General features: G+C 51.8%; 3 protein-coding genes across 5 annotated transcripts; all 3 read right to left on the bottom strand.

The window, feature by feature from the left end:
- Positions 1-241: 241 nt before the first annotated feature.
- Positions 242-2,027, bottom strand: FFAR3 (free fatty acid receptor 3). The gene is made up of 2 exons (XM_039249685.1): positions 1,967-2,027; positions 242-1,725 (listed from the first exon to the last, which is right to left on the bottom strand). The coding sequence occupies exon 2, from the start codon at positions 1,712-1,714 to the stop codon at positions 752-754; it is 963 nt and encodes a 320-aa protein (XP_039105616.1). The 5' UTR covers positions 1,715-1,725; positions 1,967-2,027; the 3' UTR covers positions 242-751.
- A 3,590-nt stretch (positions 2,028-5,617) lies between these two features.
- FFAR1 (free fatty acid receptor 1) lies at positions 5,618-6,520 on the bottom strand. Its single transcript, XM_039249611.1, has one exon. The coding sequence runs from the start codon at positions 6,518-6,520 to the stop codon at positions 5,618-5,620; it is 903 nt and encodes a 300-aa protein (XP_039105542.1).
- Positions 6,521-10,699: 4,179 nt separating this feature from the next.
- CD22 (CD22 molecule) lies at positions 10,700-22,050 on the bottom strand. 3 transcript variants are annotated; one of them, XM_039249642.1, is made up of 14 exons: positions 22,022-22,050; positions 19,812-19,867; positions 19,277-19,648; positions 18,047-18,340; positions 16,661-16,927; positions 16,270-16,533; positions 14,966-15,223; positions 14,496-14,759; positions 14,155-14,418; positions 12,561-12,657; positions 12,331-12,406; positions 12,049-12,173; positions 11,790-11,874; positions 10,700-11,529 (listed from the first exon to the last, which is right to left on the bottom strand). In XM_039249642.1, exons 2-14 carry the CDS (start codon positions 19,843-19,845, stop codon positions 11,398-11,400), a joined length of 2,532 nt encoding a protein of 843 aa, XP_039105573.1. In that variant the 5' UTR covers positions 19,846-19,867; positions 22,022-22,050; the 3' UTR covers positions 10,700-11,397. The 3 variants fall into 3 exon arrangements, with proteins under 3 accessions (XP_039105573.1, XP_039105574.1, XP_039105575.1); XM_039249643.1 differs by lacking the exon at positions 11,790-11,874; XM_039249644.1 differs by lacking the exons at positions 19,812-19,867; positions 22,022-22,050 and having other exon boundaries at positions 18,047-18,314; positions 19,277-19,308.
- Between the last annotated feature and the right edge of the window lie 5,435 nt (positions 22,051-27,485).

Here is a 27,485-nt window from a genome sequence, read left to right as displayed (position 1 = left end):
TCTCACTTACTTATTTAATAACAGTACCTGCCACAGGGTTCTTGAGAGGATCGAAGAAGATAATGGGTCAGGCCAAGTCCTTCCCCTCCTCCAACCCAGATCCTCACCTGGCATCTAGGCATCCTGTTGTTTAGCCCTTTCCCTCCGGAGTCTAGTGCTTTATCCTTCCATCCACCAATCCCACCTGACACAGATACATCATAAGAAAAAAAAGAAAACAGAACAAGGAAAGACCATTCTCTTTTGCTTGCTACCAAATTTATTGGTAATTTTTCTACCATCATTTTTCATGAATGTCCCTAAAAGTGTGAATTTATCAAACAATGGAAACTTTCTGGAAAAGTTCACGTGAGAGCAGGATGCTCCGTCAAGCCTGGGGTCCTGTGTCCCCACTCTCGACCTGCCTGGTAGGAGCAGCTCTGAAGGGTGGCTTCTTCCGCCGCCTGGCAGCTCTCTCAGGCCCTCATCACTGCTGTTGACTCCTCCCTTACCTTAAAGAAAGCCCAGGAGCTGGCCCGGAGCTCCAGCTTCTCTGGTGCCCGCCCCCCTCCTATTTCCCAGGGCTGAATCCACAGCGGGGAGTGGGGGCGGGGGATGGGAAGCGAAGGCAGTTGGGTGAGATTGAGAGCCGGGCTTGGGTGAGCCCATCCTTGTGCTCAGTCCCGCCAGTCCCCAGCCCCCTGCCCCCCAGTCCTGCTCCAGGCCACTGGACAGCCCGCTCCAAGCCCTCCAGGAGTCTCCCTCCTGTCCTCTACGTTGGACAGCTCCCCCGGCTGCCCGCCTCCTCATTCTTCTCCTTCAGTTGCACGCTGTCTTCTTGCCTCCAAGGGCTCCAGGCCCCTGTCAGCCTCCGCAGCAGCCCCTGAAAGTCAGCCTGAAATCCAGAGGATGAAAAGTAGTAGACAAGCGGATCCACGCAGGAGTTCAAGGTGCTGAGGAGCAGCACGTAGCTTCTCCACGCCGGGCTCTCACCCTGGATGTAGCCCACGATGTGCGACACGTTGTAGGGCCCAAAGCAGACAAGGAAGTTGAGCAAAGTGGTTGCCACCAGCCCAACCACCCTCCTCCGCCGCCGGTGGTTGGTGCCTTTGCTGAGCACCCACACCAGGTGGCTGTAGCAGTAGATGGTGATGAGCAGGGGCACCCCAAAAAGGACCACAGCCATCTCCAGCCGGACGGGCAGGAGAATAGCCAGCTGGTCCTTCTGGAATTCCAGGTAGCAGGTGCCGTTGTTCTTGGCCTTCCCGGAGAATTCCATCACATAGACCACACTGCAGTGAGCGGCAGCCAGGAGCCAGCAGGCCCCACTGACCAGGCCAGCCTGTCCAGGCCTTGGGCGGGCCTTGTACCACAGCGGGTAGGCCACGCTCAGGAAGCGCTCGATGCTTACAGCCGCCAGGAAGAGGGAAGTGAGATAGAGGGTGGTGAAGAAGACGGATCCGGAGAGGGGGCAGAAGATGAAGGGCAGGGGCCAGCGCATGCCACTGGCCGCCTCCACCATGCGGAAGGGCAGGAAGAGCAGCAGAAGCAAGTCCGAGAGCGTCAGGTTGAGCAAGAGCACTTCCACGGCCACCGGACGGCGCCGCAGCTTGCCCACGAAGATCACCAAGGCCGCCAGGTTGAGGGGGAGCCCCACGAGGAAGGTGAAGAGGTACACGGAGAAGGAGAGCCAGTGATTGCCGGAGGAGAAGGACCGGTCCGGACTGGTGTCCATGGTGATGACCACTGGAGAAAGAGACAGATGGAAGTGGCAGTCTGGGTGGGGACCTTCCTGCACCAGGCCGATAGCATCTCGACCATTGGCAGGGAACACTGTCACCACCCCAGCTCCCTCGTGTTCCCCTGATGCTTTCTGCAGCAGGGTCAGCCTGCCTGTCTTCCTGGTCACGCCCTGTTGCCTGTCCCTTTCCCCGGAAAAGCAAGCACCGAGACTCCCCCTCCAAGCCCCCCAGAGCCCCATGCTCACCTGCTTATTTGAGAACCCAACTGCTTTTCCCTCAGCACCTCGCCAGCTCCTCTAGATCAAGTATAGTTAGCTATTTATCTGGCAGAACTGATAAAGACGGATGACATCATTTGCCGTTGAGCAACCGCACAAAAGATGCCTTTTGCTCCATCACCAGCCCTGTGCCAGTATGCAAAATGAGGAGCAAATTCCACCCCTGCGTGCCTCGCTCTCCGGCTGTCTCGGAGGGGATGCTCTAGCCAGCCCCGAGCCGACCTCATCTTCCCCTCCCTGAGCCTCCGCTTGAATTTTATCTGCTTCTCTGGAATGGCAGTCATCCAATTGCCTTGTAAGGGCAGGAGGCACAACACAGGGATGGAGAGCCTGGACTCTGGGGCGAGAAGCCTGGGTGCGATGCCGGCTCTGTCACTCAGTCTGTGGTTTGGGGCAAGTGGCCTAAACTCTCGATCTCTGCTTTCCCATCTACAAAGCAGGGGTAATCATAGTACCAACTTCATAGGGTTTTGTTAGATTCAAGCATTACTACTACCTGTCAAGTGCTGAGAAGGGAAGCTGGCATGTTATGGTTAAGTACTAACAGATGTTAGCTGCCTTCGTCCCAGACATTGGTGTGGGCTTGTTTCCGAGGTGATGGGAATAACAATAATACTAATAATGATAATGATGATTTAGGGGCACATAATCCGTAGCAGACACGCTGCTTCTGAGAGCATCACCATCCTGCCTTCGTGCCTCACAGTGGGGAAATGACTCACTACAGGCGACATAACCTTGTTAAGCATCACCACCAGGGTTCAAACTCAAGTTCTGTCCAGGTTCCGAGACTATTTCTTTATGTATTCATTCAAATATGAGATACCATTCTATACCCATTGGAATAGCTATAAGCAAAAAATTAGATAATATCAGGTGGTGGGGAGGATGTGGAGGAATGAGAATCCCCCTCATACTTTTTGCTGGTAAAAATATAAAATTGTAGAGTGGCTTTAGGAAGCAGTTTCTACTAATAGGTATCTATGTAAGCAATGTTCATAATAGCCTTACGTGTAATGGCCCCAAAGTGGCCCCTGGTGGTCCATCAGCTGGTGAATGGATCCACCATGTGGCATATCCACAACGAAATACTCTTTGGTAATAAGAAGGAATGAAACACCCAGAATATGGATAGCAGCACATGGATGAACCTCAGAAACATTATGCTAAGGGAAAGAAGCCCTACATAAAAGACCATATATTGTATGTTTCCATTTCTACGAATTGTCCAAGATGGCGACTTTACAGAGATAGACAGTAGATTACTGGCTGCCTTGGGACTTAGGGGGAAATGGAGTCAACCATAAATGAGCAGGAGGGGGTCTTATGGGGGTGATGACGATGTTCTCACCTGGATTATATTGACGGTTGCACGCCTTAGTGCACTAAAAACCGTTGACCTCTGTACACTTAAAATGGGTGAATTTTGTGATATGTAAATTTTATCTCAAATATGTTGTTAAAAATGGTGAGCAAAACAAAGATTTTGCTGTCGTGGGTCTGGTGGTAGGGAGGTCTAGGGGGATTGAGTGGTAGGAGGGTAGAACAGACTCAGTAACACAGAGGCAGAGAACCACGGAGGAGGCACTTCAGACAAACAGACAGGCAGGTGCACAGGCTAATCTGCTGCCGGAACCTCTAGAGGGTTTAGGGCTGAAGGGGTGCAGGTCACAAGGGTGCTGGGGGTGGATCATGTGGGGCGTCACGGACCCTGGGGAGGGACGAAATTTCACCACTAAATGGAGGAGGCGCAATTCCCCGGAACAGGTGGCCCGGCACCAGCAGGTGCTCCAGAGCAGTGGGGGGAGAGAGCTCCCCTGGCTCTATGGGAGGGGCAGTGAGGCCACTTGGGCTGGGGAATTCGGGCTTTTACTGAAACTCTGCTGTCACCGCTGTGCGGGGAATAAACTTGTTTCTTGCTTCTGAGGAACCTCAGGCAATTTATGTAACTTCTCTGGTCTGTTTCCATCTAAAACAGATAATGAAATTTTCTTTGGAAGGCTATTGTGAGCCTTCATTCATTCACTCAGCAAACACTTCCTGAGAGCCTGCTACTGTGTGCCAAGCTCTCTTCTAAGGTGCTGGGGGTAGATCGGCAAATAACATTCCTTGCCCTTATAGACACTGAAGCACAGAAAGAGGTGGCTTGTATAAACCAGCCTGTGCACGCCAGGCATGTAGCTACCCGTTTTGTGCTCCTGTATGCTCGTGGCCTGACCGTCCTTAGAGGAACGAGTCTGCTTCCTGCATCTTGCCTCATCAGAGCGGGTGCCCGGACGTTTGTCTCTTCCATGGCCACGTGCCTCTCCTTGCTCTCGCGGGTTCAGGGTGCCACCATTTGCCGTTGCAAAGTAGACCACAAGGACAGACGTTAACACTGATATCGCAAGTTTTTTCCTATGCCCCCTGACCCCTGGGGGTCTTGCCTTGAAGGATCGCATCACGCCTCCTCCCCTTCCTTGCTCTAGAGCCTCAGGAAAATTTCTTTGTCCTGCAAAATGAAGATGATAATAATACTTGGCTCCAGGACCATAGCTAACTTAAGTAGCGCCTTTGTACAAATTAGGAAAAGGCACCCCACTCCAGGAGGCAGGACCCTTAGAATTAGAATAACATGCCCCTTCCTCTGGGTGGAAGTAGCCCCATGCCAGGTACATGGATTGGGGAGCACAGCACAAGTTAGAATTTAGTCAATGTTTGCCCGTCTGCCTGGCACTCTAGTGCAGTGAACAGCCTGCCCATCTGTACAGCAGCTGCATGGCCAAATCAAACGATTGTGTGAGTATGAAATGGGACAACACTTGTAAGGCACTTGGCATGGTGACTGTCCCGTATTAGAGACTCTGTGTCTGGAGTGGCTAGTATTTTCTCTCCCTGCTGAAGCGTCTTTTCCTACCAACTTCCCGTTCACAGTTCCAATGCTGCCCTCTTGTGAATTCCAAAGGGTATATCAGGATCAGTATCTTGCCTCCTGCCTCTTCTTTTTTTTTTTTTTTTAATGTTTTTTTTTTTATTTATTTCTAGGAGAGAGAGAGAGACAGCGTGAGCAGGGGAGGGTCAGAGAGAGAGGGAGACACAGACTCTGAAACAGGCTCCAGGCTCTGAGCTGGCTGTCAGCACAGAGCCCGATGCGGGGCTCGAACCCACGAACCGCGAGATCATGACCTAAGCGAAAGTCGGACGCTTAACCGACTAAGCCACCCAGGCTCCCCGTCCTGCCTCTTCTCTTATTCAGAAATTAAAATATCCTTTCCTAGGGAACGTTTTGGGAGTAACGTCCCCCCGAGCGTGTCATCAGTGTGTTGTTTCCTCCAGACTGGAAGAGGACCTCTCTAGCACGGGCAAGTGGGGCGCGAGGAGAGGAGGGACAGGCAGAGGTGGGGCGTCCTGCTGATGCATGCAGAGGCAAGCTTACCTTCCTTCTGTGACCTAGCCCCTGGCCTCCGTTCTTCCCTCCGACTGGGATGCCGTCTTCGGCCAGGCTCAGTTCTTCCCATGAGGGGCTCCAAGGGCGCTCGCGGGCAAGGCCGCCCTGCAGTTCCTTCGGAGCAGTCCCCGTCAGGGGCCCGGAGAAGCAGCCAGCCTTCCCTGCTCCATGCCCCTTCTCTCCAGCAGTGGCTACTGCTTCTGGGATGTCCCTCCCTTCGTTCTTGCCACACTTGTCACCCGGCCAGTACCCCCTCCCAAGTAGCCGGTCACCAACGGGTTGAGCACCACGCTCCAAGCCCCTGTGATGAGCCCCAGTTTCCGCCAACAGCCCCCCATGTCGGGGTGCAGGAAGCCAGCCACATTGGAGGCGTTGTAAGGGCCTAAGCAGAGCAGCAGTGTGAGCAGAGCCCCGCCGGCCACCCAGGCTGCCCTTAGCTTCCGTCTGTGGCTCAGGCCCGACCGGGCCAGTGCCCGGAGGCAGCCCACGTAGCAGAAGGCTGTAATGGTCAGGGGGAGGAAGAAGAGCAGGAGAGAAAAGCCGAGGCGAGCAGGGCCCGCTGAGGCCGGGTCCCAGGCCTCCAGGCAGACTGGAGAGCCGTTGACTGGTGTGTTGATGCCCAGGGAATTGTTGGTATTGTCCATCCAGCCTCCTGGAGCCTCCAACCCAAAGACCACCCCCAGGTAACAGAGGACAAGGGCCCATATGGCCGCACACACAGCCCAGGAGTACCGCGGCCTCCGGGCAGCTTGGTAGCCCAAGGGGAAGGCAGCCCCCAGGTAGCGGCCGACGCTCAGGGCAGCCAGGAAGCCCCCGCTGGCATAGAGTGGAGCAAAGTGGGCCAGGGCAAAGGCTGGACAGAGCGGGGCCGGCAGAGGCCAAGCGCCCAAGGCCAGGGCCTCCACCGCCTTCAGGGGCAGAGAGGCTGCCAGCAGGAGGTCAGAGCAGCCCAGGTGGAGGGCATAGACGAGGCTGGGGGTGAGGCGGAGGCGGGCATGCGACACGGCGCCCCCAATGGCCAGGACGTTGAGTGGGAAGCCCAGCGCAAAGGCGGCCACGTAGAGGCCGAAGGAGAGCTGCGGAGGCAGGTCCATGGGGCCGGGGCTGGCCTCCACGCTCCTGGTCTCCACGGTCTCCCCACCTCGGCTAGGCCGGTGCAGGGGTGGGGGGATCGGGGGCTCCGGGGATCACACTGCTCAGGGTACTAGAAGCCGTCCTGTGAGATATCAGCTGTCTCAGCGAGGGAGGCCCACAGAGGGAGGCGGCTCCAGCCAGCGGGCGAGCCTGGAGGAGGAGAAGCAAGGACCGCTAGCCCTCAGCCCTCCACTTTCTTCCCACCGTATCCGCTCTTAAAACACAACGGAAGCACGCAGGTCCCATTAGAGGGAAGGCCTCCTGATTTCTGAGACTGGGGAGAGAAAGGGTAGAAAATTAGAACAGAATTGAGTCCCACTGTGTGTGTGTGTGTGTGTGTGTGTGTGTGTGTGTGTGTGTGTGTTTCCCAGGACTAAGTCCTCTGTCCTACCCCAGTTCTCTGGGAAGAGAAGCAGCCGCCCCCCCCACCCCCACCCCGGGATTGTGGAGAGCCTGCCCCGCACACGGTGGAGGGGGCATGTTAGGATTTGGGTAAGGTGGCGGCGGTGGTAAAGGGCAGACGAGGAGGGGCACCAGGGCAGAGCCAAGGGTAAGTTGGGGCCCTTCGGTGCCACAGAGAATGACCTTAGCCAACCTCAGGGAGCATCCTAAGCAGGTAAACTGGGGGGTCTGGGGAATAATCGCTGTGGGGAGAAGAGCCACAGAAAGAGGGACTCACCTCTTGGCGCTGCCAGATGTCTCTGAGGCTCAGGAGTCCCCCTCGATGGCCTGAGGGAGGGTGTCCAGGATGGGCAGTGAGCCGGAAGGGAGAGGAGGGCGGGGTGGCAGAGCCATTAGCCTGAGGCACCAGCAGCCTGGCTGAGCAGCTAATGGGGCATCTCAAGCAGGAGCTGAGGCCAGGAGGTGAGGGTCCAAACAGCTGATGCAGACACAGGAAGGGGACAAGAGTGAGGGTTTTTTCTAGGTGGCGTGAGGAGTGTGTAACTCATCTCTTAAAGAAGCAGGGTTGTTGGGGCACAGCCAGACCACAGCTTGATCCTACCGCAGCCCAGCCTCTCACACCTGCTCTGGGCGCCATCATCTTTCTTCCTGGGTGAGCCCATTGGTGGGCCCCAGCCTTTTGGGCCCACTCATAGATAACAAACTTTGGTGGCCCACACTGTGTCCATTTGGTGACTGATATGTGGGAAAATGAAGTCATCACTTCAAGGTGCTTCTTCTGCCCTCCCTGGACCCACACAGGCTGTGGGCATGTTTTGGGAACAGAGGGCTTCTCTGTTTTCCCTCTCCTCTCCCTTCTGGCTTGATGACAATAGTTTCTGACCCTTCCTTCTGACGTAGGCAGGAGCGGGGAGGAGGACAGACAAGGGTGAGTCTCATCTGGTGGTGCTGGAGTGCTGGGCTGCAGTCCCCACACTGCCTCTCTCTGGGGCACTGGGAGGGACAGGGGCGGCGCTCCGTAAGGCAAGGATGGCGCGAGCCTCCCACTGGCCGCATGGCTTTCTTCTCAGCCTCTGAGAATTTGGCCTCTTTCCGTGTTGGGGTCACCTTGCCCTTCTAGGAAGACTTCTGAAATGAGATTTAAAACGGCCCCTCACTGTTTCTGTGATTGTGTCTTTTGGTCTCTGACTATGCCTATGTCTCTCTGTCTGTCTGTCTCTGCCTCAAATGAACAACACAGCCTCTCTCTGGACTTCAGTGTTTTGGGGAGAACGTGTTGGTCACCAAGCTATCGTCTTCCCGAATTCCAGGTCACCCAGAGCAAGCTTCTCTAGTGGCTTCCCGAAAGTGCTTCTCCACAGGCTGCAGGTGGGGCAGTGTGGGGTTCTCCGCATATCAGCAGTCATCTCCAAAGAAATGGTTGAATCCCCTTTTTGAATTTCAGGCACTAAGGCCTCCCATCCACGTCCTACATATGTGGTCCAGCCCCTCCCTTGGGATGTAGGAGAACTTGCCACCTGTTGTTTAGTATTTTGTCTTTGGGAAGCTGACAGAACCAAGGAAAAGTTAGAAGGAGGGCCATTTCCCCTCCTGTGACACGCCTCTGGAGAGGAGGAAGGCAGGGCGTGAAGGGAGACGTGGGAGCTTCACGATTTCTGCTTCAGCCCTGCCCACCTGGCGGCTCTGGTCTCTGCCCCGTGTCGCCTCCACAGAGGGCTTCCCTTGGACCGTCTCCACACACCCCACCCCCTAGGCTCTCTGTTTTCATCTCTTGTTAATCCTAGCACTCATGACCTGCGACATCAGATTCGCTAGCCCTTCTGCTAACTCATCTGTCCGTGAGGGCAAAGATTTCTGTCTGCTTTGTCCACTGCATGTCGCATATGTAGTAGGGGCTCAGGAACTGAATCAGTGGCCAGTTGTCTGGGCCCTGGGAAGACAGTGAGGGCTGGGGCTGGGTGGAGGGCCGCCTGGATTCTGGAGTCCTGGCTTCAGAGCTTCCTGACCTGCGGTGCACACCTCAGCACTGCCTGGTGACAGCCACATCTCTCAGTCAATTGGCCATGAAGTAGGTTTCTGTCAGCAGCAGGGCTTGGATGGGATGAGAAGTCACCCGCTGGTTGCCAGGGAGCATGTACCAGCCCTTCTCAGGCTCAGAGCCACCTTCAGTCCTTTGAGGGGACCCTGCCCTAAAACCTTTTGGGCACCGCAGACTCGCGATCCCCAAGATTAGGGTGATGTCGTATCTTTTTTGTACCCCAACAACTGATCTGTGCTGGACGCATTGACGGGTGCTCAGTAAATGTTTGCTGAATAAATGGTTGAATGATACTGGACCTCATTCTTGATACAGAAACCCCAAACCGTGACCTTTTCACTTACATAGTTCTGGCAGTCTCTCCTTTCTCCAGAAATGCTAACAGTGCTCACACGAAATCACACTGGGGACAAAGTTAGTTGATGGGGACATCAGTGCCTCATTGTGCCGTCATTCTAAGGATGACCAGAACATCACCTTTCTCAGTGGCACATGGGTGGCTCAGTCAGTTAAGCGTCTGACTCTTGATTTCCCCTCTGGTCATGATCTCAAGGTCGCGAAGTTGATCCTGCTTGAGATTCTCTCTCTCACTCTCTGTCTGCCCCTCCCCACTCGCACTTACAAATTTCTCTCTCTCTCAAAATAAATAAACATTAAAAAAAAATCTTCTCAGAGAACATTCTTTTATTGAGCGGATGGGAAGGCAGGGCAGGGAAGGAAGGTAGACCTTTTGGAGCACCCAGCACAGGCCAGGAGTTTGAATCCCCTTGCTGACTGATTAGCCACCTGTTTCTGCTTCTAAGAATAGACAGAGCAAGGTCAGAACTGAGAAGTGGAGGGGAAGCTGGAAGGACCTACCTGGAAAAGTCAGAATTAGCGAACATGATAGGGAACTGGTTGCAGTGACGGTAGGCGGAAGAAAAGCTGTGAGGTTTCTCAAGGCTACTGGCCTTCGAGAAGTTCTTGGGCAACTGTGGCTGTTGACCAAACTTGTCAGGGTCACTTTTGAGAACAGCTGTGAATGATGAATTGGCTTCCCCTTCTTACATTCTTCAAGAGATGCAAACAAGATGAGACTTTGGTTTTTAGGGACTTTTGGCTATTGTTTTAGGTTTCTTATAATGTGACTCCAGCATATGATTATATCTCACTTCCTCTCTCTCTTTCTTTTAACTTTATTTTTGAGAAAGAGAGACAGAGACAGAGCGTGACGGGTAGGGGCAGAGAGAGAGGGAGACACAGAATCGGAAGCAGGCTCCAGGCTCCTATCTGTGAGCACAGAGCCCAAAGTGGGGCTCGAACCCACAAACCGAGAGATCATGACCTGAGCCGAAGTTGGACGCTTAACTGACTGAGGCACCCAGGTGCCCCTTTCACTTCCTCTCTTGAACCACCTGCACGGTAGGTAGTGGCACATCCATTTTACAGATGAGGAAACTGAGGCTCAGATAAACTTGGTGAACTAGTCCAAGATCACTCAGCTGGGTAAATAGAAGAGTCAAGACTCAGACTCACATTTGTCTGCCTGGGGGGGCCAGTGTACCGTTTGCGACAAGACAGCAGACTCCCCAATCCGACGATTTGATCCTGAGGTCACCTTGGCTCCTTCGCCTTCTCCCCAAGCCCCGTGATGCCCTCTTGATCTCCCCGTCCTCACCCTGACTCCACAGGCTGGAAATAGTTCACGGGTTCTTTGAAGTGGTATCTGAGCTGTTTTTATTGTGCAGCTCTGTGTTCGTTACACATCTGTCCACACCACTGTGTGTCTCAGACCACAAGACCCCCGAGCGGTGGGGCTCAGCAGCGTAATCCTCTCCGCATGGAATGCCTCGCTGACACGTGGAGGAGAAACCAGCGCGGGCCAGCACCTCCTTCTCCCTCTTCTCTCTCTGTCCCTCCTTCCCTGGGCTTTGCCCCAGAGGCAGAAATCAGGCACAGGATTAATGAGGGGGCTTTCAGAGCACAGGTAAGGGGGGCCCAAGGGATGGAGAGGGTAAGAAAACAGTATAGTAACAAGCTGGTCCCAGCAGGAACACGGCCAGCTGGGGAAGGGGTCTGAGACCCAAGGGATGGGTGGTGGCAGATGGTGGGGGAGGGGCAGGGGGTTCGTGCGGTGCCAGGTAGGTGTTGAGATGACTTTCTGGGTGGAAAAGAGCAGACCCGGAGCAGGCCTGTGGGAGAGTCAGGGCTACCAACGTTGAGAAGGAAGACTGTCTCCAGCCACGTACAAAGTTCTGGGCACTGGCTGGGGCTTCCGTAAGTGTGCGCGTGTGCATGTGCATGGATGTGGAGCGGAGGCGGTGTAGCCTTGCAGCTGAGCGGCAGGGCCGGGGCCAGCTCCGGGAGCGCCTGGCCCCCGCAGTCCCCAGGCGCCTCTGCTTCTGCGGGCTGGGCTCGTCAGTGCTTGAGGGTCACGTATTCCACCGCTTCCTGGGCCAGAGGCCGCTCCCTAATCCCCAGGTGAACCAGCTCGGAGTAATGTATCCCCTCGTCTTCCGGACTCTCTGAAACCACGTTCTCGTAGTCTCCCTGAAAAAGCCACGTGGTGTAAGGTTGGCCTCACAGTCGCCAGCCCCCCAGTCTGCGTTCCTGCCTGTTCTCTCCTCGGCTCCACCTGGGGTCCTCCTGTCCACACACCGACCTCAGACCGGGAGGTGCCACCCTGGCTCTGACCACACCTGTGCCTGAGCCACCAGCCCTCGCCACCACGGAGGCCACTGAATCCCTCCCACCTGGGAGTCACAGCTGAGGTCAGGTCCCCCTCCGCCCACCTTCCACGGCCCTCTTACCACTCGATGCTTCTGCAGCACAGAGTAAGTGACCGTGCTGTCCCTGTTTGGGGAAGGTCCCTCTGTCTCTGGGGTCCCTGCGTCTCTGAGAGGGAGGGCAGATGGATGGCCGCAGATGAAGTACTTTGCACAAGCTCTCCTATTTCCAGCTCCCTGAGACCCCGAGAGCACCCCAGAGCTGGGCCTGGCTCCCGTGCCTTGCACAAAGGGGGCAGGCAGGACACGAGCCATCCTCCCTCCCAGATCCCTCACTCAGTACCCAATTCTTGGTGCGTCAGCGTCACTGACAGGAAAGCGCAAAGTCGCGTAACTGATGGCATCTTCCATCACCGGATTGTAGCACCCCAGGGAGTGGGGGTCTTCGGAGAACGGGGCCCTTCTAACCTAGGAGAGAGACAGGGTCTCAGCTCTCACCACTCCATTCTCCACCCGACACCCTCCCTTGCCCTCTGGCCCCCACACCTCCTTGCACCCCATCTTCACTTTGTCTCCACTTGACTTTGAGGTCTGCCCTCCGTTTCATCTTTCTCCCATGTCCTACCTTTTTATTCCTCACAAAGAAGCTCTGCCCACTGGAATTTTCCTGGGCCTCCTGCTGGCTCCGTTTCTTCTTCCAGCTAAAAAACAAAGTCCCTGCTCGGTGAGGCTCAGGGGAATGGGAACAGGGCCCCGTGGAGTTGGGCGTGCCTGGAGCCATGGGATGGCTAATTGGAGTCACTCGAGGGAAGGAATCAGGGAGAGTGGAGGGCATGGGCCTTGGGAGTTGCTCACCTTTTCTGAAGTTTGACCCCCCAGAACGCCAGGAGGAGGGCGGCCAGGCAGAACCCCACTCCCACAGCCACTCGCCTGCCGATGGTCTCTGGGCTGTCTGGTGGGGGAAGAGTGACTGTGAGCGGGTGACACTGCCCCTCTCAGACCTCTGGCCTGCAGCATCTGCCTTGGGAGGTGTCCTCAACCTGTGTGCATGCCGCTGTCCTCACCTTCCAGGCTCCCCTCCACACGTAGGGGACAGGGGACGTGATGCAGAGGAAGGGAGAAGGCAGCCTCTGCTTTCCGCGCCCCCGTGAGGAGGAAAGGGCCAACTCTTCTGGCAAACACCTGTCTTGTGACAGACACGGGCGCACGCACAGAGTACGCAGTAAAGGCTACCACTTGGCCTTCCTTAGCAGAACGTAAAATCACTTGCTCTTTGACATAGCAGTGCCGTCTAGGAATTTATCCTGCCTCCGTCCTCCCTGGGGGCCCAGAGCCGGAGACCGCACAGGGCCGTGGGGAAGGCGCCGAGCGCTCCCATGCGTGGGGAGACTCTGACAAGACAGCCCCGAGGGAAGGAGGCAGGCCCTGGGGTGCCTGCCACGTGGAGACCCCAGAAACAGGCTTTCACGCAACGTGCTGCATTTCCAAATAGCCCTGCTCAGGCTGCCTCCCTCCAGCATCCAGCTCTGCAGGCCATGAGCCTCTCAATGTAAAGCCATGGCTCCAAATTTAATCTCCAAAGCACAATTAACAAATTAAATGTCTCCCCTCTTGTTTCCAGACCCTTCAGACACCCTGTACACGCGCACATGGAGAACAACGTCCAAGTGGTATCCTTACGCGGGGAAAAAAAAAATCCCAAAAACATCCGGGGCAGTGTATGGGCTCTCCCACGATTTGCGTGAAGAAGGGTATGTAGGCCTCGATCTACTTAAGCGTCTTGTGTGTATAGAATAGCTCTGGGAAGAGATGCAACCAGCTGCCGGTAGTGGAGGCCTTCAGGGAGAGGGCCCAGTTCTCAGGGAGAAAGAAGGGAGACGTGGCTTGCTACCATTTACCCCTTCATGCTGTTTGACCTTGCCTTAAAAAAAATGCTAAAATCTCAAAAGATAAAGAGAAGCCTGGGTGGCTCAGTCAGTTGGGCGTCCAACGTCGGCTCAGGTCATGATCTCACGGATTGTGAGTTCGAGCCCCGCGTCGGGCTCTGTGCTGACATCTCAGAGTCCAGAGCCTGCTTCTGATTCTGTGTCTACGTCTCTTTCTCTGCCCCTCCCCCACTCATCCTGTCACTCTCTCCTTCAAAAATAAATAAACATAAAAAATTTTTAAAAAACAAAGATAAAGAGAAGTAGCCCATCAAGGGTGAGACAGAGAGAGGCAGAGAGAGACCCAGTAAGAGCTCAGGGTGTCTGGAAGGCAGGGGCAGCCTGAGAGGGAGCCCTCCTCAAGAGAATCAGGAGTGATGGAGAGAAGCAGGGAAGACAGGTGAGTGTGGGGGGAGCCGGGGGTGTGCGTGGGAGTGATGTGCCGGGCTGCCCCCCAGGACTGGGGAGGGACAGGGGAAGGAAGGAGAAGGAGGGGTTAGAGAAGAAGAGGGAAGGAGGCTTACAGTAGACAGTGAGGGTGCTGGGGGGCGACCGGCCCACGCCCAGCCGGTTGAGCGCCTGGCACCGATAGGCTCCGGTGTGCTGGACCTTCACGGGATCCAGTCTCAGCATCTGATCATAATGCTGGAGGTTTTGGTTATTCTGGTCAAACCAGGTATACTGGAAGATGGGAGGGTTGGCGTCGCCCTCGCATGTCAGGACTGCTTTCTTCCCCTCTGTCACTCTGTCCTTTGGGCCGATGGACACACGCAGCCTCCTGGGTGCATCTAGAAGGAGAAGCGAAATCAGGATGCAGGCAGCCTGCCACCTGCTCTTCTGTCCGTCTCCAGCTCCAGCCACTCACACAGCACGTGGAGCATCCTGGCCTCAGACACGGTCTGTCCTATGGAGTTGTTGACCAAGCAGTTGTAATTGCCAGCGTCTTCTGGAGAGATGGCGTCAAAGCTCAGTTCTCTTCCTTCCTTCAGAAAGATTCCATTTTTCTTCCAGAAGAAGCGGACGTCTCTGGGGCGGCTACTAGAGAAGTTACATCCAAGGAGGACTCGGTGCCCGGAGTGAATCTCAGAAGAGGGGCTGATCTGCTGGACCCTGACGTCCCTCGGGGCATCTGGAGAGCAAGGGCCTCAAGGGTCAGGCTGACCCCTTAGGTCCCCTTCCCTTTACTTGCCCCCAGGACTTCTCCCCTGGGCCCTGAGGCCAGACTTTCAGCCCTCAGTCGTCTGTGAAGATTCTGGCCCAGACCCCAGTCCTGTCCCCCTTAGAGCCCATACCCCAGCTGGGCCACCTCTCTGCTGCCCTCGCCCGGTCACTCACGCTGGACATCCAGGTTGACAGAGGAAGCCCGCGAACACCACTGATTGCAGGCTGCACAGGACACTGGTCTGGCGTCCCAGGAAACTTTCTCAATTATCAGCACTTTGCGGAGTTGCCTTTTCCAGGAGCCTTGGAAGTTCCATTCGTACCGGGTAACTCCGGGATTACTGGAATTGTAGTTACAGGACAGGGTCACATTGTCTCCTTCTCGAATCGGTGTGGGGTTTTGAATCACTGTGGTTACCTCCTTGGGAGGATCTGGGAGAAAACCAGAGAGATGGACGAGGGAAGGTCAGCTGTCCAGTACTGCCTTCCCCAGCGCCTCCCTCTCCCCCACCCGTGCCCTGCATTCATCCCGTTCCTAAATTAACCTAAGGAAGTCTTGTGCTTCCCTCTTGCATCTGTGTGAGGACAGAAACCCTGGCCATTTGGCCTGGCCCCGGTTTGAGGCGGGTTGATGCGGCAGTTCAGGGCAGAGCTCCAGCAGAGAACGCGTGGCATGTGAGGCGGAGGCGCACTGCTTGTGGGCCTCCACATGGGCCCCGTGGGCCAGGGACACAGAGCTGGCTCGCTGCAGTGCAGGCATTCATTGTGGGGAGAAAAGGGAAAAAGCACAGCTCTGGAGCCAGATCAGCAGACCCTGTGACTTAGAGCTGAGTGATCGTGAGCCACAGTTCACTTGTCCATCAGATGGGGCCCTGAGAGCACCTAACCTTGTATGACCGCTGCGAGCACGAAATGAGCTGAAGCAGCCTGAGCAGAGCGCACACTCAATAAACACTGCTGCCGCCACTGTGTCGCATGCCCACTGTCTATGTGCTCGGGATGTGAGCATCCCCATCAGAGTATCTGGCTCAGACTCTGACATCCCAGAGTCTCAGGATTATACCTATGGATTCTCTCTGTCCTGGGCTCAACTCACTGACAAGATTCACTGTGTTAAACAGGGTCTGGCCTCTGATAGAGGGGTCATGAGACATTTTGCTCCACTTCTCGAATACATCAGGCCTCTCCTGGGGCTCGGCCACTGCCTAGTGACGCCAAGTCTCTGTGTCCCTCGTGGGGCCCTGGCATCTCACTGTTCATTCACTCAACAAACATCTACTGAGCACCCACCATGAGCCAGACCCTGTTCTGGTGCTGGGTGTATGACTGGGAACAGCAGCAATGCACCCACCCGAGGGGCGTACGTGTTAGAGACCCCAGCCTCTGTGTGCCGTCCGTTCTAGGACCCAGGAATCCCCTGTGCTCCATCTCCCTTCCTCCTTCTCCCTCTAGAACCCAGAGGCCCTGTGACTACTCACATTGGACGTCTAACTCAGCTTCCTGGCCAACTTGTCCAGGACCAAGTCTGTTTTCTGCCAAGCAGGAATAATGCCCAGCATGCCCGAGGACAACCTCTGGGATCTGGAAGGTCTTGCTTGTCCTTCCCGGCACTTTTATATCATTGTGATACCAGGTGTAATTTGTTGGAGGAGGGTTGGCCAGTGACACACAAGTCATCTCTACTTTGTCTCCCTCCTTAGCTGGTGAGGAGAGGATCTCAACCCTGGAAGGTCCCGGAGCATCTGGAAAAAGCCGTAGAGGCAGAGGAGAGAGGTGAGCCAAGGCCTCCATTGCTCACCTCTCAAGAGGCTTGGTTCCACCCCCTGCTAACTCCCTGCCTACCCCCCTCCCAGCTCCCAGGACGCTCACGGTATACTTGAAGGACCACTTCTTCCGACTGTCCTGAGCCTATTTCATTGGAGGCCTCACACTGGTACTTTCCACTCATCTCCTTGGTCACAGAGGACAGAGTCAGCGTGAGTGTCTCCTGTTCCATTAGCCGGGTCCCATCCTTGAGCCAGGCTATATTCCAGTGCGGGGGGTTGCTGCTGAGGACCTGGCATGTCATGGTCACAGACTCTCCCTCTGTTACGTTGGCTTCTCTGGGACTGGCCTCAATCTTCAGCTTTGGGACATCTAGAGGAGCAGAGGGGCAGTGTGGGGGGGAACTCTCAGAGGGTGTAATGTGGTGGGAAGTTGCAGGGCTTTGATTCTGACAAAGCAGCAGTTAAATATAGTGTGTGAGTTACCCTCGTCCACGGGTGGGGTCCAGCACCCAGGTGACTGTCACAGACTCCTAACTTGTCTACTCTGCACACCTGCCCCACCCCCCCGCCCCCACCGCTCTGCAAAGTTCTAGTCTCCACCAGTTGCCAACAGCCTTCCTTCTACTGTACTTGGACTTTGTCACCCCCCTGCTTGAAACCATTCCGTGGATTCCACACTCAGAATATAATCCCAAACCCTGCTGCAGCCTGTGAGAGCTGCCCTTGCCCTCCTTTCCTCCCGCTGGGCCCCTTGATCCTTCGCAGGCACACCCAGCTCCTACCTCGAGGCCTTTGTCCTGGCTCTTTCCTCTTCCTGGATTCTTCTCGCAAGTAAATATCTGTGTGCCTCAGTCTTTCCATTCACTCAGGTTCACCTTCCTCAGAGAAGCCTCCATCCCTCCCTCCCTCTGCCCATGCCCGGCTTTATTTTCCCCTAATACACTCATCACAGCCTACAGTTCAGTTCTGTATTTCTTTGTCCATCTGCTTGCTGTTTGTCTCCCCCACCTGCCATGCTAGCTTCAGGTGGGCAAGAATTTTGCTCACCACTGCATCTTCAGTGGCCGTAACAAGGCCTGGCACCTGGGAGGCGCCCAGGAAATATTTATTGAATGAATGAATGAGGCACAAACAATGATGTGAAAACATCTCTTCCCCAGCCCAACATCAATGCCTCCCGTGTAACCACGTGATCTCAACTCATGTCATGGCTTGAGGATATTGAAGTATTTTATTCTGTTAGACCAAAGCAGGTGCTAAGATGAATCCGTTCCCTGAAACACTGGGGCTCGGTAACGGGGTGGGAGGGTGGAGAGTGCACAGCCCTGGCTGGAACTTTCCCCCTAATGGGTGCCCACGGGATTGATCGTATTTCCTTTCGTGTAGGTGCCCAGCACACTTGGCGCCCTCTCAGGGGCAGTGGAGAAGAGACAAGACCCTTGTCCTTCCCTCGGTGGGGGGGTGGGGTGGGGTCCTGGGGGACACTCACGCTTTACGTCCAGCTTCACGGTTTCCTCAGAGAGCATCTGCTTGTCTTCGTGGTCCCAGAGCTGGCAGGAAAGATTCTTGCCATGGTGAGTCCACTGCGGCTGGAAGGTGAGCTTGCTCTGCGTGGAGATGGTCTTGGTGGTCAGGAGGGTGGAGGTGACAGCAGGCTCCTCCAGGGACCACTTCAGCTGGATCTGGTACTCGGGGCAGGCGGAATTCAGCGAGCAGGTCAGAGTGACTTCCTGGGATTCATGGATTTCTGGAGGGAGCTGGATGTGAGGTGAGAGAGGCGTCTCTGCAAAAGAGTAGGGGCCGTGCCAGAGGCCTGGGAGACCACGGGCCTGTGGGCTAGCTTCACACACCTGCTTTTAGACACCTCCCACCCCAGATAACCCCTCAGGAGCCCCTTGCCGGTCCCTTCTGCCTCCCCACCTCTCTCCAGGCCCACCTTCACTGCTGCGAATCACTTTTGCTCGGTGGAAACACTCTTTCAAAGGTCTTGTGAATGTTGCTGCTCCCCAGGAATCTTGTTTTCTATTTTATATATACCTCTTTCCCCCTCCCTGATGTTTGCTGCCTAAACATTTTCAAGATGGCTGCCCCATCCCAAATGAATTTTACTGGTTGAGGTCCCCACACCTTTCTTGGCTTTGCTGGCCAGCCTGCGTTTGTAATGGCCTCCACACTGGAGACCTGTATGTAGCATGACATCCTTCAGTGGGTGCCGTGAGTGGGCCTGTGTGTCGCCAGCTCTCCCCGGGGCCGGGCCACCCTGAGACGGCAGGTCTGAAGCCACAGCTCTCACCCCCGTGTAGCTGCTTAGACACCCCCACCCCCACCACCTCAGAAGATACAGGCTGTGGGGCGGAGGCCCCTGGCCTGTGCTTGATTCATCCTCTACCTGTGTCTCATTTAGCCATGAAGGCTTAGTTAGAATTAATCACCAACAGTAAGGCATTGGGAGATTTCGCTTGAAAATCCACATTTCCATCTCCTCTTGAAAAATCAGGTAACCTGGACCCCAGATTCCAGAATAAGCAGGAGCTGAGTGGCAGGTGGGAGGCCTGAGGAGAAACCAGCGCTCCGGCCACAGCCCCATTATCTTGTGCTGCCCAGGTCACTCACTGGCACCTCCAGCCTGCCTCCCAACCCCTGTCCCAGGAGCTGGACGTTTTCCACCTCCCTTCTCTCCCAAAACCGAAGCAGAGAACCCCACTGCCCAGGGCCTTACTAGAGACATTGAGGTCTATTCTCTCCATCCATTTGTCATTCTTCGTTGTCACTCTTAGCCCAAGCCAGCCACTCTCGTTGACGGACACAGGGTAGATGCGTATGGTGCAGTTGGATTTTCTGTCTCCCACAAATCGAAACTTGTCATGGTAAGGCAGAATCTTCCCAGCCTTCACAGCCTCATAAAGGATGTTCCCATTGAAGTTTTTGTGGGTCTCGTTATATTGATAGTTGTGGTACAGGGTCAGGTTTTCCAGAAAACCTTTGCTCATTGGAATTCTGTAGCGACAGGGAATCCAGACGCAGGCCCCTTCCCAGGAGTAGACGGTGTGGGGGTGCTCAAACTCCCATTGGTCAGAGAAGGCCAAGTATTCTGGAACCCACCACAGTGATCAAGGTACACAAAGAAGTGTATATGCACACACATCCCCTGCCTGTCCCCACCCTCCCCAGTACTTACTCTTTGCTCCAGAGCCTTTATCCTCCTCTAGCTCCCACAGACATCCCAGAACCCAAGCTTAGGCCACAGTCCTTACCAAGGAGCAGGAGCGAGGGGCCGAGAAGATGCATGGTGCTGTGTCTAGGCAGGAGCCTGGGCCGGGAAGAGTTGTCTTTGAGCCATCTGGTCACTTACTTCTTTCAGATGGCTTTTCTTGCTCACCCACCAAACTCCAATCCCTCTTCCCTGATCCCAGGAGAACCATATCTGGTTGCCTTGCAGGATGTGAATTCTGGATGTTCATGGGGCCTTTTGTGGGTATGCCATGTCTATTCTCTCGGCCTAAGAACTCTGTAAGGCTAGCCTATCCCTCTTTCTAGCCCTCCTTCATTTCTTCCATCCATCCTTCCTTCCATCCTTCCATCCATCCATCCATCCATCCATCCATCCATCCATCCATAATTTTACAAACTTCCTGCCCAGCTCTCAAGCTTTGAGTGGTACCAGACTCCTGAGTGCCTTGAATTCCAGGCTTGGGGTTACTTGAAGCTCACCTTGAGGCATCTAGTGAAGCTTCTTATATAAGAGGAGAGCCACGGTCAAAACTTGATTTTAAAGACCAGTAACAAAATAACTCTAAAACTAATAATTGAGTGTGATGCCAGGAGAGCATTTAGAGGGATCTGGAAGGACTTAGGAGAATGTGGTCCAAGGGTCCCACTTAGCTACCCCTGGGGGCTGGGTTGAAAACATAAATCAACCAGGTGGGGACAAAGGTCATGCCTCGGGTAAAGGCAATGACTGTGTCAGTCCCAACTAGTTGTTGCCAAGTGGGAACGTGAGCTCGGCACTGCCTGATCTTCCACTGCTTTAAGAAAAGTACGAAGCTGGATGTTCATGTGAAATGTCCTGCTTTCATCAACAAACAAACAAACAAACAAACAAACATGGTGCTGGCCAGTCTGTGGGCTGGAGGCAGTCCAAGGGCCCCCAATTTGCAGCTCTGCCCATCTGTCTCTCTCTGATCAGTGAGTTTATCTGCCACCTTATTAGACTTTTACATAGAGTTACATTTACATAGAGTTAAATTTAAGTCCCAATTTGCATGACTGGGCCCCTCCATGCCAGTCCCTCTAGAGTTAGCAGGATGTGTGACGGAGTGTGTCTCCGGTCTCAGCATAGACCTGCACCCCTCCCACCTGCCCAGCCAACATTTCCCACACATCAAACGCCCCTCACCCCCTGGGGCTGTTTATCTCCTTGGGCTGCGTGGCTCATGCCAAATGCCATTGGATGTCTAGTACCCGGCATGGGGGAAGCTAGGCTGCTTGCTGAGAAGGAAGGGGGGTTTGTCCCCTGGCGTAGCATCTGTGCTTGCCTGGCCCAGGCACGGGGTAGGGGTGAAAGGTCTGAACTGGGATGGACTCTCCAGGCAGAAGCGACACCAGCTCTGCAGGTGCTAACAGAGCTACACACAAAAACACCTTTAATACCATGTCCACTTGAGAAAAACTGGGTTAAGAAGGTAAATAGAATTTTAACTGTGGGTCTTTTTGATCCCTTTAATCAGCTGTGTGAGCATCCTACATCTTCCACCATGGGGGGCAGAGTACAGTACCTTGCCCAGGCTTCTTGAGCCATGGGACCGATTTACATTTCCTGTGAAAAACTTGGCAGGGCTGCAGGGTCAGTGTTTTGGGGGATGCGCTTTGAGTTCCCTTTGGGTTTCCACAAGCGCTGTGGTGAGGGCTAGATTCCATTCTGGGGCAAAGGCTAGCCTCCAGTAGCCGGACCATTGTGCCCCCTCTACCATCAGCTGCACCCTCATGGGGGAATGGCTTGAGAACACCAGGATGAGGGGGAGAGAGCAGAGCTGCGTGCTCACCCCCAAGCAGCTCCAGGCAGTCTCTGGGACATAAGAAGTGGGACCACAGACCAGGAACTGAAAGGCTGCTGAGACAGGGTGGGGCATGGAGGCTGGAGACAATAGGCATTGGGCACAAAGGCTCAGGATCAGGTCATGTTATCCAGACCCATAGGCCTGCTGAGGGCCTTTCAGGATCTCAGAGCCAGCCTCCCTGAGTCCTTTCTTCCCTCCTGGGCATCTGGTGACCCATTCTACTCTGAGAAGACTCGGCAAGCCCGTCAGAGGACATGCTCAAAGATGGGGGTCTACATCCTGTTATTACACAAGCAAGAGGGAGGGGGGGTCCCCACTGTGCTCACAGCCCCAAGAACTGTGCCTGGGACACAGCAGCTGCTCTATGCTGGCATGCCGAATGCAGAAGAAAGCAAAATAATTTTTACCTGTTTCCTCGTGTCTTCTCTCTTCGGGGTCCCTGGCAGCATCTGAGAGTGAAAGGGGAAGCACAGCAAAGGATTTTCACCCTCCTTGGCCACACCCCCTGACCCTGTGTGACTCTCAGGGCAACCAAGAGGCATGGCGAAGTGGGGAGTGGGGAAAAGGGGCTATGAGGGCAACGTGGGCTTGGAGTCAGATTGGAAGGAACACTCGAGTATCAACAGTCAGTTTTTAGTTTCAGCATATGGAGTTTCTACGTCACATAGTTTCAGAGCTGGTCCCTCCACAACTTCCTGTCTATCCAGCTCTCAGGAAGTGCTGATAATTTAAGCCAAGCAGATTAGAACTGCCAGTCTGCCGAAAAAGGCACAAGGCAATATGAAAGTGTTTGTACTTAAGTGATACCATCCAGTTATTCTCATTCCCATAACTTTCTCTCCAAAGGCCAGAATGGTCAGGAAATCTGATCACTTACACTGATGCTCCAGCAGCTCCCAAGGGTTGAGGGAAGAGCTCAGAGATATCAAAAAGAAAAAAGATAACTTAAGTGAAGTGTTAATGAACGAGAAAATCTTGAGACTAGAACCTTGCCCCTTTCATCAGCCTTCTAGTCTGTGAGTGCCTTGAGACCAGAACCAGACATCAGGCAAAGCCATTCAAATCCTACAGATGGTCAGGGAAGCTTCTGAGAAATCTTCACCTTGGCATCACCAAACTCTACTGATTGCCAGCCATTGAGAAAGAAAGAGAAAAGGAGAGGGGCACCTGGGTGGCTCAGTCAGTTAAATGTCTGGCTTCAGCTCAGATCATGATCTTGCAGTTCATGAGTTTGAGCCCCATGTTGGGCTCTGTGCTGACTGACAGCTCAGAGCCTGGTGCCTGCTTTGGATTCTGTCTCCCGCTCTCTCTGCCCTCCCCTGCTCTCTCTCTCTCTCCCTCTCTCTCTCTCAAAAATAAATAAACATTTAAAATTTTTTTAAAAAGGAATGAAACAGAAAAAGAGAACTGCTTGTTCAAAAGACAGTAATGTTATAGGAAGGTAAATTCTTCCCTATTTCTTCCTCTAAGAACAACTAAAAACCCAGAATGTTATAAAATAAGATGAAAGATTGAGAGAAGACACGCTGGCTAGGGACTTTGGAAGCTGAGGAATGACATGACCATGAATTCTCTGGGTTTTCTCTTTGCTTCATCTATCCCAGACTGAATACTGAAGAAGCAAGCAACTGAAAATGCCAATGAGCACAGACAAAAGAAAAGTTCCGGCAAAACTCTGCTCTTCGAGCTAGAGAACCAAGAAAGGGGCAGCCCAGAAAGACAGAAATCTTTCATGCAGAAACTTCTCTACTCCAGTGAAAAACCATAAAAACCTACTGCTTCACTTCCACCCCTGACAGCAAAGGCTGAGTGGGACCCTAGACTTCCACCCTTGCCAGGCCACTCCCCGATACCACATCTGAGTGGTGCCAGAGGAGGCTGAGTGTGGGGCTGGGCCCTCCAGCCTATCTGGGCTCTTCCTTCCCTTCAGTAGAAATCACATGGGGAGCCTGAACATCCACCCCCCACCCTGTGATGAGACATCTAGGGGAGAGTTAAGACTTTCACCATCACTCAGTGATCATAAGCCCAACTTCTGTGGAATATTCATGAAAGCCATGTGGAGAGCAGTGATGACGTACCCTTCCTTCTCCCAGTCAACGTGGTATTAATGCATGCATAATGGAGAACCTGCTCTTCCACCCCTGCCCAACAATAAGAAAACTTCACACACACACACACACACACACACACCAGGTGTCAAGAAAGGCTGAGTGGAGAACCTGAACTTCTACCCCCATTTGGCAATAATGAGGCAGTGCCCCCATTCATTTCACTGGACCAGTGTCAGGGGAGGCTTGTGAAAACACCAATTTAAATAATATGCAGCCCCATAAATAATACCCAAAATGTCCAGGTTTCGTTTGAAAATCACTCAGCCTACTAAGAACCAGGAAGTTCTCAAACTGAAGGCAAAAAGATAATCAACAGACACAAACACCAAGATGACACAGATATTGGAATTGTCTAACAAAAATTTTAAAGCAGCCATCATAAAAATGCTTCAATGGGCAATTACAAACATGCTTGAAACCTATGAAAAAGATACAGAGTGTCAGCAAATAAATAGAAAATATACAGAAGAATCAAAAGGAAATTTTAGAACTAAAAAATACGATAACTGAAATAAAAACCCTAATGAATGGGCTCAACAACAGAATGGAATATGGAACATTAGAAATTACCCAATTTAAATTACAGATAGAACAAACTGGAAAAAAAATGAATAGAGCCCCAAGGACATGTGTGGCTAGTATAACAAAAGGTCTAACATTCATGTCATTGGACTCGCAGGAGAGGAGAAAGAGGGGTGAGCCTGAGAAAATGTTTGAAGAAATAATGGCTGAAATGTCCCTAATTTGACAAAACAAACAAAAACCATATTATCTACAGATTCAAGAAGCTAAATGAATCCCAAACAAGATAAACCCAAAGAAATCCATCCCAAGACACATACTAGTTAAACTTATAAAAATTACACAAAGGAAAAAATCTTGAAAGCAACCACAGAGAGATGATGAACTTCTCCCAACAGAGAGAAAACCCATTCAAATGACAGTAGATTTTGTATGAAACACCATGAAGGTGATAAGGAAGTGAAACAGCATCTCTTAGATACTGAAAGTAAAGATCTATCAGCCCAGAAACATATATCTAAGTGAAAATATCCTTCAGGAATGAAAGGGAAATCAAGACAGTCTCAGGTGAAGGAAAACTAACAGAATTTTTAACCAACAGAGACTCTAAATGAATGGCTATAATGGAATTTTCTAAACAGAAAATGATCAAAAACTTTTAATTCTTTTTGAGAGAGAGACAGAGCTTGAATGGGGGAGGGGCAGAGACAGAAGGAGACACAGAATCTGAAGCAGACTCTGGGCTTTGAGCTGTCCACACAAACCCTAACACAGGGCCCGAACTCATGAACCATGAGATCATGACCTGAGCCAAAGTTGGACACTCAACTGACTGAGCCACCCAGGCACCCTTGAGAGAAAATGATTTTTTTAAAAAAGAAACTTTGGAACATCAGAAAGGAAGAAAGAACATGGAAAGAGCAAACCTATGGGCAAATACAAAGAACTTTCCTTCTCTTCTTGAGTTTTCTAAATTATGTCTGGCAAAGCAAAAACTATAACACCTTGTAATGCCATTCTCAGTGTATGTAGAAGAAGTATTTAAGACAATTATAAATGGGAGAGGGTAAAGGGATGTAAAGAGAGATAAAGTTTCTATACTTCACTTGAGCTGGTAAAATGTTGAAACCAGTAGACTTTGATAAGTTCTAGATAATGTAATGCTTAGATCAACCACTAAAACACTATACAAGGTGATATATTAAAAAACACTATAAATAAATCAAAATGGAATTTTAAAAATTGTTCAAGAGACCTACATGAGGTAGGAAAAAAGAAAACAAAGAAATTAAAAACTGAGAGAACAAATAGAAAACAAAATGACAGGCTTAAGCCTTACCATGTAAGTAATTACATTAACTGTAAGTGGTGTAAATACACAAATGAAGACAGAGATTGACAGAGTGAGTAAAAAACCAAGACCCAACCATATGCTGTCATAAGAAAATAACCTCAAATATAATTGAAAATAAAATGACATAACATTAATCAAAAGAAAGTAGAGTTCTTCAAAACAATTAAAAATAGAACTACCATTATGTTTGAGCAATTCCACTTCTGGGGTATTTATCAGAAGGAAATGAAATCACTAACTCAAAAAGTAGGGAACCTCCTCAAAATATTAAAAATAGAGTAACCATATGGTCCAACAATTTTACTTCTATGTATCTATCCAAAGAAAATGTAAACACTCATTCAATAAGATATGGCTGAAGCATTATTTACAATACCTAAGACATAGAAGCACTAAGTGTGCATCAATGGATGAATGGATAAGAAAAATGTGGTGTGTGTATATACAATGGAATATTATTCGGCCATAAGAAAAAAGGTAATCTTGCCATTTGTGACAACATGGATGGACCTTAAGGGCACTATGCTAAGTGAAATAAGTCAAACAGAAAGACAAATGCAGTCTTAACTCCCTTATATGTGGAATCTAAAAAACAAACAAAACAAACTCATAGATACAGAGAACAGATTGATGGTTGCCAGAGGCAGAGGGTGGGAGGTGGCCAAAAGTGGTGAATGAAGGTGGTCAAAAGATGCAGACTTCCAGTTATAAAGTAAGTCTTGGGGATGTAATATATAGCATAGTGACTATAGTTAATAATAATACTGTTATATTTGAAATTTTCTTTTATTTATTTATTTATTTATTTTTGAGAGTCAGAGAGACAGCGTGAGCAGGGGAGGGTCAGAGAGAGAGGGAGAGATAGAATCTGAAGCAGGCTCCAGAGTCTGAGCTAGCTGTCAGCGCAGAGCCCAATGCAGGGCTCGAACCCACAAACTGTGAGATCATGACCTGAGCTGAAGTCGGACGCCCAACCGACTGAGCTACCCAGGCACCCCTGTTATATTTGAAAATTTCTAAGAGAGTAGATCTTAAAAGAAAAAAATTATAACTATGTGTGGTGATGATGGATGTTAAGTAGACTTATTGTGGTGATCATTTCACAATATATACAAATACTGAATCATGTACACTTGAAACTAATATTGTATGTCAATAATATCTTAATTTAAGAAAAATAGACTTCAGAACAAAGAAAATTACCAAAGCTAGGAAGGAATGTTATAAGGAAAGGGTCAATCCACCAAGAAGACCTAGCAATGCTAAATGTGTGTGTGTACCAGACAAAAAAGCTAAAAAATATATGAAACAAAAACCAATAGAAAATAAAGTAGAAATAGACAAAGCCACAATTATAGTTGGAACTTTAGCATCCTTCCCTCAAAATGATAGAGCAACTAGACATAGAATCAGCAAGGATATATAAGAACTCAAGAATACATGTCAACCAACAGGATCTAGTTGAAGCCCAACTGACAGAATACATATTCTTTTCAAGAACCCATGGGAACATATACCAAGATAAACCAAATTTAGGGCTATACAACAAGACTTAGAAACTTTGAAATAATTGAAATCTTGTAGAGTACATTCTTTAACCATAAAAGAAAAATACAGATAACAGAGAACATAACAAAAAAATCTCTGAAGGCTTGGAAACTAAACAGCACACTTATAAATAATATTTGGGTCAAGGAAGAAATCTCAAGCGAAATATAAAAAATACATTGAACTGGGGTGCCTGGGTGGCTCAGTCGGTTAAGCGTCCAACTTCGGCTCAAGTCATGATCATACGGTTTATGGGTTTGAGCCCCGCGTCGGGCTCAGCTCAGAGCCTGGAGACTGCTTCAGATTCTGTGTCTCCTTTTCTCTCTGCTTCTC

The sequence above is a fragment of the Hyaena hyaena genome, unplaced genomic scaffold, assembly GCF_003009895.1.
Source record: "Hyaena hyaena isolate Hyena2069 unplaced genomic scaffold, ASM300989v1 scaffold_345, whole genome shotgun sequence".
NCBI classification, from domain to species: Eukaryota; Metazoa; Chordata; class Mammalia; order Carnivora; family Hyaenidae; genus Hyaena; species Hyaena hyaena.
Note: the sequence above shows the minus strand (reverse complement) of the source record. Positions and strands in the feature narration are given on the sequence as shown.

Coding starts and splice junctions, on each gene's coding strand:
- FFAR3 (XM_039249685.1), bottom strand. CDS start 1,714: ATGGACACCAGTCCGGACCGGTCCTTCTCCTCCGGCAATCACTGGCTC.
- FFAR1 (XM_039249611.1), bottom strand. CDS start 6,520: ATGGACCTGCCTCCGCAGCTCTCCTTCGGCCTCTACGTGGCCGCCTTT.
- CD22 (XM_039249642.1), bottom strand. CDS start 19,845: ATGCATCTTCTCGGCCCCTCGCTCCTGCTCCTTG. Junction 19,649..19,811: donor CCCCTCGCTCCTGCTCCTTG/GTAAGGACTGTG, acceptor GGTGGGTTCCAG/AATACTTGGCCTTCTCTGAC. Junction 16,928..18,046: donor CGTGAAGCTGGACGTAAAGC/GTGAGTGTCCCC, acceptor CTGCTCCTCTAG/ATGTCCCAAAGCTGAAGATT.